Source organism: Homalodisca vitripennis, chromosome X (genome assembly GCF_021130785.1).
Source record: "Homalodisca vitripennis isolate AUS2020 chromosome X, UT_GWSS_2.1, whole genome shotgun sequence".
Classification (NCBI taxonomy): Eukaryota; Metazoa; Arthropoda; class Insecta; order Hemiptera; family Cicadellidae; genus Homalodisca; species Homalodisca vitripennis.
The window spans coordinates 82,656,979-82,669,962 of record NC_060215.1 but is presented as its reverse complement, the minus strand read 5'-3'; the positions used below and the strand labels follow the sequence as shown (position 1 = coordinate 82,669,962).

At 33.6% G+C, this 12,984-nt stretch overlaps 1 protein-coding gene across 8 annotated transcripts in view; it reads right to left on the bottom strand.

The window, feature by feature from the left end:
- Positions 1–12,984, bottom strand: part of LOC124369271 (filamin-A) — a 254,692-nt gene that overhangs the window by 39,334 nt on the left and 202,374 nt on the right. For all 8 annotated transcript variants that reach the window (XM_046827175.1, XM_046827177.1, XM_046827179.1 and 5 more), the window contains one exon: positions 2,061–2,201. In XM_046827175.1, the coding sequence (XP_046683131.1) occupies positions 2,061–2,201 (141 nt within the window). The remainder of the gene's footprint in view (positions 1–2,060; positions 2,202–12,984) is intronic.

Genomic DNA, 12,984 nt, shown 5'->3' with positions numbered 1-12,984 from the left:
TTAGTCGTCTTGGTGGCCTCCAAATAATTTTCCTGACTACATTCTTGACTCTCATTAAACATTTAAGATGAAGTACTATGTGATGGTGCTCTAATTTGTCCATTAGAACACTTGCATATCATATCTGGCTTGGAATGGGGTGAGAAGTTTAAGTTTGACAAAATCTAGTTTGTACAAAGTTGTTTAACCAAACAATTTTAATTTTTGCAATGACTAAAAAAAACCAAAAATTAAGTTAACACACATTTAAACTTTATTGGCAATATATTACATGCTTCTGTCTGTATAAAATCTATATACAGAATTAGTATATACAGTAAGGTAATAATAATTTTGGTACAGTGTTACATATATCACTCCAATTAAAGTCTAACAGATCATAAAAATTACTTATATTTCCATAGTCCTCCTAGAGTTTGCCTTAATTAATCTCAAAACAATCCAAAAATATTAAACACAGTAATAGCTTTAACGAGTTTTATATTTATTACCATTGTTCAATCAGATTGTAGTTAACATAATTTTAAAAGATACAAAATATTCATGTTTAATTTGTCATTCCTTAATTCGTGTTTAGGTGTTTTAACTTTACTATTGTTTATTCTTTATTAGATTAAATGCTTTGGCTCCGATTTCCAATAATATAGAATTTTATGTTGTTACCTACTGGGTCAATAAGCAGTGTTCCCACTGTAATTTTCTACGCTATGGAGTGCTGCTAAGTTTCTTCAGCTGTATTGCATCACGCCCCCAGTGTTTTCTTGTTATTGTTATTAAAATTAATTTTATATTTTAGGTAATTAACTTTGGACTGACTGAGAAATAAATAAATCAACCACAATCGTAGGTATCAATCACTATGCTTAATATTTAGACATTTTTAATCCTCATTATGATTTTTGAGCACCATTCTCAATTAATAGCAATTGACGGCACAGAAAATACCTTACTAATATTGTGAATTCCTGACATGATTTGAAATTTGTTTATAACCATCAACAGGTTCATGTTTGCTATCGTTTCGTTTACATAAGATTATGAGCAATAACATGAGAGTGAAGGTTTAACTACAAAGGAACTGCTGTTCTTTAAAAATAAAGTTATGGAAGCTACTAATGAACTTTTTTGGGAGGAATTAAATTTGTATTATAGTACTATCATAGTTTATATTTTCCGGTATTATGACAAAATGGGTCATTGAGTATGAGTATATTTTATGAGAATATCCTGTATAAATTTTTGACACACAGTAAATATTGATGAAACGGTTATGTTTTGAATAGAGTAAAATTTTAACTTGTCAATAGTTTAGTAACTAGCTAAGATTTATATGAATGGAAGATTGTTCCTGTAGGTAAATTAGTTTCCCGAGTTTACACTATACATGTGCTTCTCAAAATTTAATCTACAGACTTCCTTGATTTTCCCCAATGTGACATCTATATTGTAATTATTTCACATTTCCCCCAATTTATTTTCATTACTTAAAAACTAGATCCCAACATTGTTCTTACATTGACATAATACAAGTAAAATTTGGATGGCCATTTTAATGATATTAATTTTGTTTTTTAATCTTATAATTGACCTAGAATCAGATTTCATATTTTAATTCTGTCAGTAGAAATTGTAACACATAAAGCAAAAAGCTGTGTTTTATTTATATATATACTATATATATATATATATATATATATATATATATATATATATATTTGTAGAATATTGTGTGGATTATGAATCAGGGCATTTTAGAGATCTTTAAAAGAAGAAAGATCAATGAAAAGTTATATGTACAATGCATGTGTTTAGTTATACTCGTTATAGTCTCGTTACAGCAACTTCATACCTCCATCTGTTAGAAATTCAACTCAGATTGTCTTATTAAATGGAGATTATTGATTGTTCATTTTAATCAGCGAAATGATTTTTCATACATAAATAAAGGAGATTGAAATAGCATAAGTGAGATTAATTAGACCAATTAATAAATCAACAGTGAAAGTATTTTAGTGTTAAAATGATTCATAATAGAAGGGAAGGATAATCAGTTAAATTACCTTGAACATGTTCACCATTGTACTTGACAGAGAGCTCGTGGAGGCCCTCCTCGCGAGGATCGTACTTGATACAGACAGTTCCGTCTCTGTTGTCCTCAATCACAGGTTTGTCCACATTACCACTAGGCATCTTCACTTCGGCTGCAACAGACACACTGCAATGTAGCTTCTGGGATACATTAAGAGTTCATAAACTAAACTATACGAATCTCATCTTGCTGCTCTATCATCTCTGTTGATATCATAACTCTCCACCATTCTACAAATTGAACACTTCTTAGTCTATTACCTATGCCCTAACAACCTAAAATACAAGCATACTATGTTAAAGGAATATAAGAAAATTACAGTGTTATATAAAGTACATAAAGTCTTTGAACAGAATCAAAACAGTTCATTAAAAAATAAAGTTAATTAACCACATTTTTCACTCCAGGCATACACAAACAAAAAACAATGTGCAATTTTTAATATAATATACACAAGATACAATATAAAATAAAAACTCTAAATACATAAACTCTTATTACATAGATCCCCATGAATCTGTAGTGCCTCTGACATACATATATTTGTAAGTCAAACTAAGCTTTTATATTTCAAAGTTTACATTACCACTAAATATGTACAAGGTTCCTATTTTGCTTTCTCGCTTAACCAAAAACACATTATAAGAAAACAATGTGCATAATTATTGTAATGCACAGAAAATCTTGCCCCTGCTGATAAATAGTTTCCATCAAAATATGAACAGCAACCACTCAAAATTTATGAAAATGATTTACTGTTAAAATGTAAGAACCATCAATCAAAAGAAGAAGTAACTTATCCATAAAAATCTACATTAATTTAGTACAAAAAATAATACTCTAATGAAGTTTATCCACCACCAGGAAGAAAGTTAACCATAAAATATTGTACATATTATGCCTCCTGGATTGATATTTTGCTATGAGAATAAATTAGATTACATAACTTTCTATCAATCTAACTTTTTCATTTCGATCATGACTAGCTTTGGGAGCTCTGTCCCATTGCCAAATCACAGCCAGATAACAATAAACTGATTATATCTTTTCAAGGTCAGCATTATCAAAAATATATTGGGGTGTGATAATCCCAGAGATTTTTATTTTGACGTTATGCTCAGGTTTTGAACTACCATCAACGAATGATCAAAGGGACTCCCAATAAATGAAGAAGAGCTAATTATGTCTGAATTATAGTTATACTATTCGCTCATATTTATTACTTACACTGCTTTTTACATTCGCTTTAGTCATATTTCATATGACTACAATTTCTTTGTGGAATTATAAAAACATTGATCCGTTATCCTGTCTTCTGAAAAGTTATCTTAAAGGACTGTGACTAAAATGTTTTTAATAAAAATACCCAAACCTAAAACCAGTTCCACCACCTCAGAAAGGCAGGTACATGAAAAATGACAAAGCTGGTAACGTATTTGCCTTTTGATTTGTTTTTTAAGTACAGTATTACAGGATGAGGTGTGTATGTGAGCCTACTTGTTTCTGAGCCTTTAATAATATAGTAGATCTGGAACCCTAATTTTTTAATTATAACTAATGGGATTTAACGTATATAGGTATGATTAAAAATAGTAATTTGAAGAGTAATAAAACAGCTTTTCTGATACCGTTGATATGTCAAGGATTTTGAACAAATATTAATGTATATCAAATAATCGATACTATGAAACAAATTACAATAACAACACTTAACTTTTGTTTTGACTTTAACTAAGCAATTAAATTAAACACCTTTTTAGAATGTGTGTATATGTGTGCGTATGTATATATATATATATATATATATATATATATATATATATATATATATATATAAAATCAGATCTCTGCTTATATCAACATATTTGGGAATATCCTTTGGGTATTCTCATCAGAGAAACCTTTGCATAAGATTTACAAATATAATGTCCAAAAGAGATAATAATTATAATTCAAACCAACATTTGAGATACTGCAGTAAATAATCAGATGTCCAAACTGATGTTCAAAACCATTTCATACATTTAAAGTGTTATAAAAAAAAACTTTCCACAGCTATTTTGGGAATATTTACAAGCTTGGCACAGTGTACATGTATCAAGTGAAATCCTATTATAAGCTGGCCAAAACAACTTTCTATTACAACTACTATATTTTAAACAATGTATTACATTTCCTTTCATTTGTAGTTGGCAACACTTTCGTATGAGAAATGTTGTATATTTTTGTATCATATCCGCTACCGCATAGGAGAACATTTTCCAGTGGAAAGTAAAGTTTGCTTGCTAACAACATCCTTCCAAATTCTACTACACTCCCTTCCTATCAGTCTACATATTAAGGCTTTTTACAATCTTAATTTGTTAGAAATAGAATAATAATAAAATTATTTATTGAATATTTAATAAGCTATTAATTGCTGTTGACTAGCCTCAGATCCTTCTAACAACCTTGAATCAGGGACAGAAAGTGCATGCAGGTTTCCTTGTGCAGGTTTCCTCTACCTGATTTATACAAGCCCACAATTTTTACACTTAAAAGTAAAAGCGGAGTAACGCGTCATTTCACTTAGACCTAGAGGGAACTTTGTGCTAAACTTACATTTAGTTAGGAGTAGGAGCCACCTCCTGTTGGAGGTATAACGGGCACTATATCTGTAATGTCACAATGGAAGAAGGGCGGGCTAGCTTTGTTTCATCCTCAAAGCGTGTAAGGGAAGGTACGCCCTCATGTTTAGATTAGTAACAGCCTTTAACATTAAGGTAGCTCTACCCACTCTAAACGTCATCTTTGACAGTAAACTAGACCTAATCTATCAATCCCTTCATCCCCAATAACTCAATATGTGCTTTTAGTGATATGCTCCTGGACATCATGGTGTTGCAAAGATATGACACATCAGTTTTTGTTGTACTCTGTTTAAGTTCAACTGTAAGGTATAAACCAGCCACAAATTCAAAATCGACGTCATGTTCTCAATAACAAAACCCATATACACGGTTAACAGGAAATATCCAATATTTTCTAGGCATCACGCTCATGTTGCTTGTTTCCATGGTTTTTAATACAAAAGTGCAAATTGCAAACTAAATTAATAGCCATAAGGATTAGGTACTTTCCTTGCCACAATAGTTAAGCATCTGGTATTTTATTGGGTGAAGTATGAAATATGATTTAGTTGTCCTCTTTTTCATTATTGCTATAAATATAACGTTTTTTATTTTCGAACATTTAGACTGTCTCATGCTTAGTTCCTCCCATATAAATGTATACTCGTTGAAATAGTCAATATATTTACTTTAACTTTTAAAGTAACGTGTCATAACTAAACAGTTAATGGTTTCGAGGGACATTATCTTATAAATAAAAGTTCTAAGAATATGTTGAAACCGACTAAACAAAATCAGAATTAAATCCAGTATATTACAAATTATAAACTAAAAACAATAAAAGTTAATCAAATAAACTTTGAACTACACTGCAATTCTCTGCAAACAATTAATACATATTTGTATTTATCGATTGACTTATAAAATTACTGCACAAAATTTGAATAAACATGGAAATTTCTAAAATAGAAAGACTTGAACCTCACCTTCACAAAGTTAACAACAAACAAACGCTGATTTATTTAGGGAAATATACATGTTTATTTATAGGTATTTAGAATAATAATAACTGAAATACAGGATTCAAACACATTTTCCATGTCCATTTGAACCTAGCTAATTTCAGTAGTACTAACTTGCAGTAGGACTAAGTAAGGTTCGGGGGAATACGTGCATGAATTTGTAAACACTGTTAATAGCGGCCTGTAATTTGTTTTGTGTTGTATGCCAGCCTCTGAAGTGTTTTATAGTAAGCAGTGATTTACTGCTCATACTTTAGGCACGAACTGTTGAGTTGCTTACTTAGACAACAATGTTCTCTTTCTCTTGGCATAACCTTGCAACTTGACTGCAGTCTTTTTTGATGAATCTCTTAACTACCTTCAATGTCATACAATATTTCATAACCAATCTGTATCCTAAATATTTAACTTTTCACTTTTACAGGTTTTGAGGACCTTTGCGTGATTAAGAAAAATAAATATTTATAAGGAGAAAATTAAAATAAGTCAAAGCTCACCTGAATTCCTACTATATCTAGAAATTGCTTAATTTTTAATGCATGTTCGAATTCTCCAAGACACACCAACCATTTCTAAAAAATAATTTATGGTGTTCCCATGCCGCATATGCTGCATACGAACTTCTCTCCCAGTTTCTAAACATATTTATGGAGTCAGGATGAGATATTGCCTGTTTAGATCATTTTATTTCTGAAAGTTCCAAGTTAATTTTCTCTGAGCATGTATGCCATCATGTTCGTTCTAATGCTGATTTTGAATTTTGTTCTGTGGATCATCCAATTTTTCAAAAATATATATAATTGTATGATGCATGAGTAAGACTTTGGTACTCAACCACTTTGAATAAGTAACTGTTATCTGGAGTATGGACTGGCTATAGAGATGTAGCAAGAGTAAGCGTAGGAGATTAATTTCTTGAACTGTGTAGAAGTTCTCAGACATTTTGGAATAGACACGTGAAAGGACCTATTCCTGCCTCTTCACGTAGAAGTATTGTGACAGATTTGTAGCTTTAGGAATTCTTCTGGACATAATAAATCAAAAGAAAATGGCCAACATAAACAGAGTCAAAACAAAATTACTACAATTTCTACAACACGAAAAAATGAATCACAAGTGTCAAACGGTGATGGTAGGACTACAACAAAAACTGAGCCTATTCTAGTATTTTCACATGAAGAGGTTTGAATGACAGTAAAACAAAACTTACACCGATTACATGTGTTGGATAACTACTAGCCTCTTGGGCAAACGTTTTCTAAAATTACAGTACTTATAACATTTTATTTTCTGTATTTACCATGTAAACTCTCCTATAAATATTTTGAAGCGTTGAACAGAATCGATGGAATATTATTCTTGTAGAAAATTTCAGTATTCTTAGACGAACGATTTCAATGATTCACTTCATTATGGGACTCCCTCTATATTGTTAGACGAGTAAAACATGTTTGGCCAGTTCGAAATTTGAAGTAGATTTGACGTATATTAATACAAGGGACATGCAAATTTATTTTTAGGCTGTTAAAACACCGTTTCACTAATGTAAATTATAAAAAGCACGGTTTAATATACAATAACTACAATTAATAATTAATAATAATTTGTAAGACGCAGACTGTAAAAGAGAGGAAAATGGAGACGCAGTACAACGGACCTGCGACATCAGTCAGGTAATGTAATGAAGCGATAGGTGTGCCGACTTAAAATAGTTATCACAGAGATATTTATCCAGCTGAATATTGGCGACACGACGGGACGGGCGGGCGAGGAGAGCGGCCGGCCAGAGTAAATAAACCACAGGAAGTCAGGACTTAATTCTAGCATTTGACTCAACTGAAGTGCACACCGACGGTGGCATCCCCGGTAATTTCTCACCCTCCCCACGCCGCGCCCTGCCGCCACTGCACGCTTCAGACTGCACTCGCTGCTCTAATTGCACTCACACAGGCGCTCACTCAGCTTTAGTGCTTGATGGAGTTCTCCACTAACCACATGCGTCACGGCCACGGCTGGCTGGCTGTACTCGAGCTCAACATGCCATGTACTCAAGTATGCACAGTGAAAATTATTCATTTTGTGGTTCTAAAATAATTTCAAGGTTCACGTTTAAAAAATATTAAGCAGCAGTACAATAAACGGAGATGGACTGGAACTTACAATCTCTATAAATAGGCCTATATGAACGCCACACATACAAATATCGACAAGACAATAGTTTTAGTGCAACAGTTCATTTTATTCCTAGTAATTAAACAAAAATTAAAAAAGAAACCAGGCTTTTGCATCAATTCCATTGTTCAAAAACGAACAAAATCTTGCGTATTTTTTCATTAACGAAATACAATTTAATTAAGAATTCTTAATCCTCAAATGGACAAAAACTCAAGCATTTACTGAGTTTGCATTATGTTTAATATTACGTTTAAAAAATATTACGCAGCAGTACAATAAACGGAGATGGACTGGAACTTACAATCTCTATAAATAGGCCTATATGAACGTCACACATACAAATATCGACAAGGCAATAGTTTTAGTGCAACAGTTCATTTTATTCCTAGTAATTAAACAAAAATTAAAAAAGAAACCAGGCTTTTGCATTAATTCCATTGTTCAAAAACGAACAAAATCTTGCGTATTTTTTCATTAACGAAATACAATTTAATTAAGAATTCTTAATCCTCAAATGGACAAAAACTCAAGCATTTACTGAGTTTGCATTATGTTTAATATTAAAAATCTGCCTGAGAAAAATAATAATTGTAACACTTAGATATTTATTTATGTGTATACTTTACTTGCGACATTCGCATCGCTACATTCTCAAACAGAATACTTTCTTAGATTGTTTTTTAGAGTCGAGTAAAGTTCGGTGAAGTTCCACGACAAAGGCGACAACTGAGTTTTGATATTGTTCGCAGCGATGCAACTGGTCAACAATTGCATATTGCATGCTGATACTCAAACCAAAGCCGCTCTGTTTCTACTTTTCTATAATCATCCTTTAAAGTAACAATCAACCTTTGAAGGCAGTGTAACTGCATTCTGACTATACGTTGTTTCACATTTCATTTCTGGTTTATTTCTGCCTTCTCATCTACATATACCCATGTCTAATTGTTTAGTTAACGATGTCTTTTGGAAGGAAAACACAAACAGGATTTTAGACCAATATTTGTTCTTGGTGTAGTGCCAAAGTTGTCCAAGACGTTGTACATAGGTTTTTATAACATAATCTGCCACCTCATCCATGTACACAATGAAGATAATTTGACTGCCACAAACTTTTCATGTTTAACAATAGCTGGTCTTGCGGTTGATCGACGAAATTAGGTTAATATTTTACGTCCTATATTTTATTGAGGAAGAACGTGATTTGCAGGAAACAATTCCAAAAGTAAACAGTCAAATAGAGATTTATATGCCGATGATAGTTATTATGTCTCTATAATCTAAGAGTAGGATTAACCACTGAATATTAGAAAAGCTGTGGCAATTACGGTGATGATTCATACTTTTCTGTGATAGAACTCATAACATTAATTTCTCGTCCCTTGTGTGTAGAATGGATTTGGGAACAGTAGGGCGAGAAAGTAAAACCTACTAGATTTAGGTTTTTCATAGATTTCAAGGTAACCTTTGAACAGGTTAGTAGTATTATTTCGAAAGCTAAGAGCACCTTGGGGTTAACTACATGGATTGATCGGGTTTTTGTTTGATATGATGCGTTACAGATCTCTGGTTCGAAACCGCCTCAAGTACCATATGCCATATGTTGTCTCGAAAATGTGTTACTATTAGAAGGGATATAAGTGTGACAGATATGTAGCGACCAAGGCTGTCCGAAGATGTACTGGTTATGAAGATGTGGAAAACGAAGTAAGGTAAGGAACGTAAACGCTGACATGTATTCAAGTAGGCGTTTTGTGTACAATAAATAACAGCTATGCCAGTAGTGTAGGGGTGAAATTACAAATATATCATATAAAGGTACCATGGTGTTTTCAATTTCACGTAACAGTTCAAGTATACTATAAAAATAGGAGAGGGTCTAAATTCGGGCGATAAGGACTTGATAAACTTCTCTAGTCACACCTCCAGAGTCGACAACCGAGTGCTGAAACGATTCTGGCTCTCCATTCATTACTAAAATACAAGAATCCACGAATTGTGCCAGGGAGAAGTGTTGACGTACCTCGAATGACTGTCGGTTTTTCATTGCTACCACAAAAAAAGTGTTGGCTACAGCCATTCACAGTGTCAAATTTATCCACAAAATATTGTCCGTGAAACGATTAATGTGATTTATAATTTCCTGTTATGAGGATGCCAAATGAGCCAGTAAGTGATGTCTTCGTCGGATATCCCTGGAAGAATATGAAGACTGTTCTAAAAAAAGTTGAGTGTTATACAAGACAATGTTAATAGACCTGAGACAATCTTTGGCACAGATCACATATTCTCGGATTCTGACCTGTTGGCGTTGCGAGTTCTGACCTGTTCGAGTGGAATTAACGAGTATTACGTGTAGTGGCTACTCGTTACACATTCACTTGGGGTAAATAGATAGTAACGCGAATTCTCGGATTATTCGGCTGACGAGTAGACGTCTAACATCAAACAGACACTCGATCCATGTGACCTTTCAGTCTTTTAAGCATAGGTTTCTCTGAGATTTATGAAACTTCCAACTGGAAAGATGGAAAGCTAGACTTATGTTAAATATACTTATTTCCTGTTCAATGCTACGCTAAAAGGAGGTGGTAATGAATTTGAAACGTTAACAGCAAATCAGCTCCAACCAGGACTAAATCGTTAGGCGTGTACAAGGATCACAGTTACTTGATACAACGCCCGCACCACGGGTTAAGTAATACGAATAAGACTTATATAGGACAGAGATCAGCAGTTGTGTGAACTTTGCACGGACGGTGAGCACACATGCGGGACAGTCGAGGTAGCCGTAGCATCTAACCCCGTTATGAGATGAGTCAGGCGAACACGGACGCGGTCGTGGAGTGACAGCCAGGTCACAGCGGCAGATTGTGTCGCCGATCTTCGCTTGGCTCCACAGCTCGTCCAAAAATAAATACAAGTCGCATGACCGCCTGTCTCATGACCAGAAACATGGAAACAACGTATTTCTGGCGGCCGATCGTGTTTCAGCTATGATGGTTCTACTGTGTTCTGCCGCTCCAGCCTCCGCTCGAGTCTCCGAGCAGCGAACAGGAGAGACGACAGATTTTGAGTTTGTTGTACGCGAGAATTTAACACATTTGCGTACAAAATATTAGTATAACGTACACACATTTTTCTATTCTTATTGACGCCACTTTGAACTAGTGCGTTTTAAATCCTATTCTCTCCCAAAACATTTTTACCGGTTGAGTACTGATTCGAACCACTTGAAAGGAGCTGATTCGATTTTACCTAACTTGCACGCAAAGATGTAGATAACTGCAAAACTTACAGATTTGACTGTGGAAAGTAAACTATTGCAGTAATAAAATATAATTTCTCCCTATTCGACCCATCATAAAATGCGAAAATTTAATTCGACTAGTTGCACTAGCGCTGAAGTCACTACAACTGGAATTTTAATTATTATTCAATAACCATTCCCCATTTTAAAACGTTTCACGGCTCAATTTAAAGTAAACATAACTAAATACAATGGAGGAAAGTACAAAAGAACCTATCCATCAAAGAATGAAGTCTTGACAGCTACACCAAGAGTTGCCAAAACGTGATACCGATGTTTGTGTACCCTGGGTACAATGGCAATACAAGCACATCATTTGTCTTTGTTACTGTCTCAACACAAAATGTATAAACATTTGGATAACAGGTGTTCCACAAAGAAAGCCTAATGTGGGGGGCTTTTATGTTGAATATGTCTGTCTTACGAATATTGAGTTTAGCTCCATTTCACTTTCAGCTTCATAAAGCGTCCGAAAACTGACATTGGTGCAGATTTGTCTCCAGGAATCTGGAGCCACGTCCATCTGCAGAGATAAAAAAATAATTTTTAGCGTTTTCGTCGCCAACTGTTTTGGATCTTTTCTGACGGACTTGGACTCCAAATTTAACGATTCAAGGCTCTAACAGTGTCATATTTCAGACACTTTACAAAGCGGAAGGTGAGATGGAACTAACCTCAATATTCATATTGAATCAACCCTTACCACCATATCTATGTTAGCCTGTCTGCACACTCGCATCGACACTTAACGTACTTAAACTACAGAGTTCTTCCTATTGAGAGATAACTTGAATTGTAGAAACATATTTTCTAACATTAATACTTCACCCTTAAAAAATACAATGTTTAAACAACACGTAATAACTGTTTTTAAGGCGTGTCAGACAATACATTTACACCATCTGCTAGAAAACATTTCTTCTGTGTGGTAACTCAAAGTACAAGAGTGTTTGTTTTGCCGTTAATAATTCACTGTGTGGATTATTACACAACCTATGGAATTTACCAGCAGCAGTTAGTGCGATATTTTGTTGGGCGGTCACTCGAACAACACAAATCCAATCTTTGTTTTCCTGTTAACATTGCAGTGGTTTGATGGTGACACAAATTACGGAATACCAGCAACAATTCATCAGGTTGTAAGGATTTTTACTGCTGTCTGGTTAACTCTCGTGTTTTTGGATGATGATTAAATACAGACAGATAATCTTTGAGCTGCAGTTTTGAATCGTGTTTCAAAACAATGTGCACACATTTTCACAATCCCTAAAACTATTTCATTAAATAAAAATTAAAAATTGCAATATATAATAACAAATGATGATAAGTTAATGCTAAACTCAGATAGTATAAACTTCCACTGGAAGTACACTCATCGTGGTCAGAGGTCGTAAATGTCAAAGACTAATTGATGGAGTCAAGTCGCCACGTAAAAATAGTAACGAACTTACCCATGTTACGTTATTTATGGGAATTTGTCACCTGAGCCCGACAATATCTCAGTTCATGAGTCCATTTCAAAAGCACAAGACACGTGGTTCATAGTAATTTTCAATTCAAAGAAACTGATTAATACATTTTTCTGTTGTTATATATTCTATTTCTCATGTTAAATGATGATTACTACCATTACAGCAAAAAAAGCAGACGGAACAAGTACTCAATTTAAGAAAAACATTAGAAATACATGAATTACTGAAGACAACGGAAGCTAATTTTAACTTGGATTTTAACGCAACAAATAAAAAATTAGTAAAATTCATTTAAATTTGTGTACAT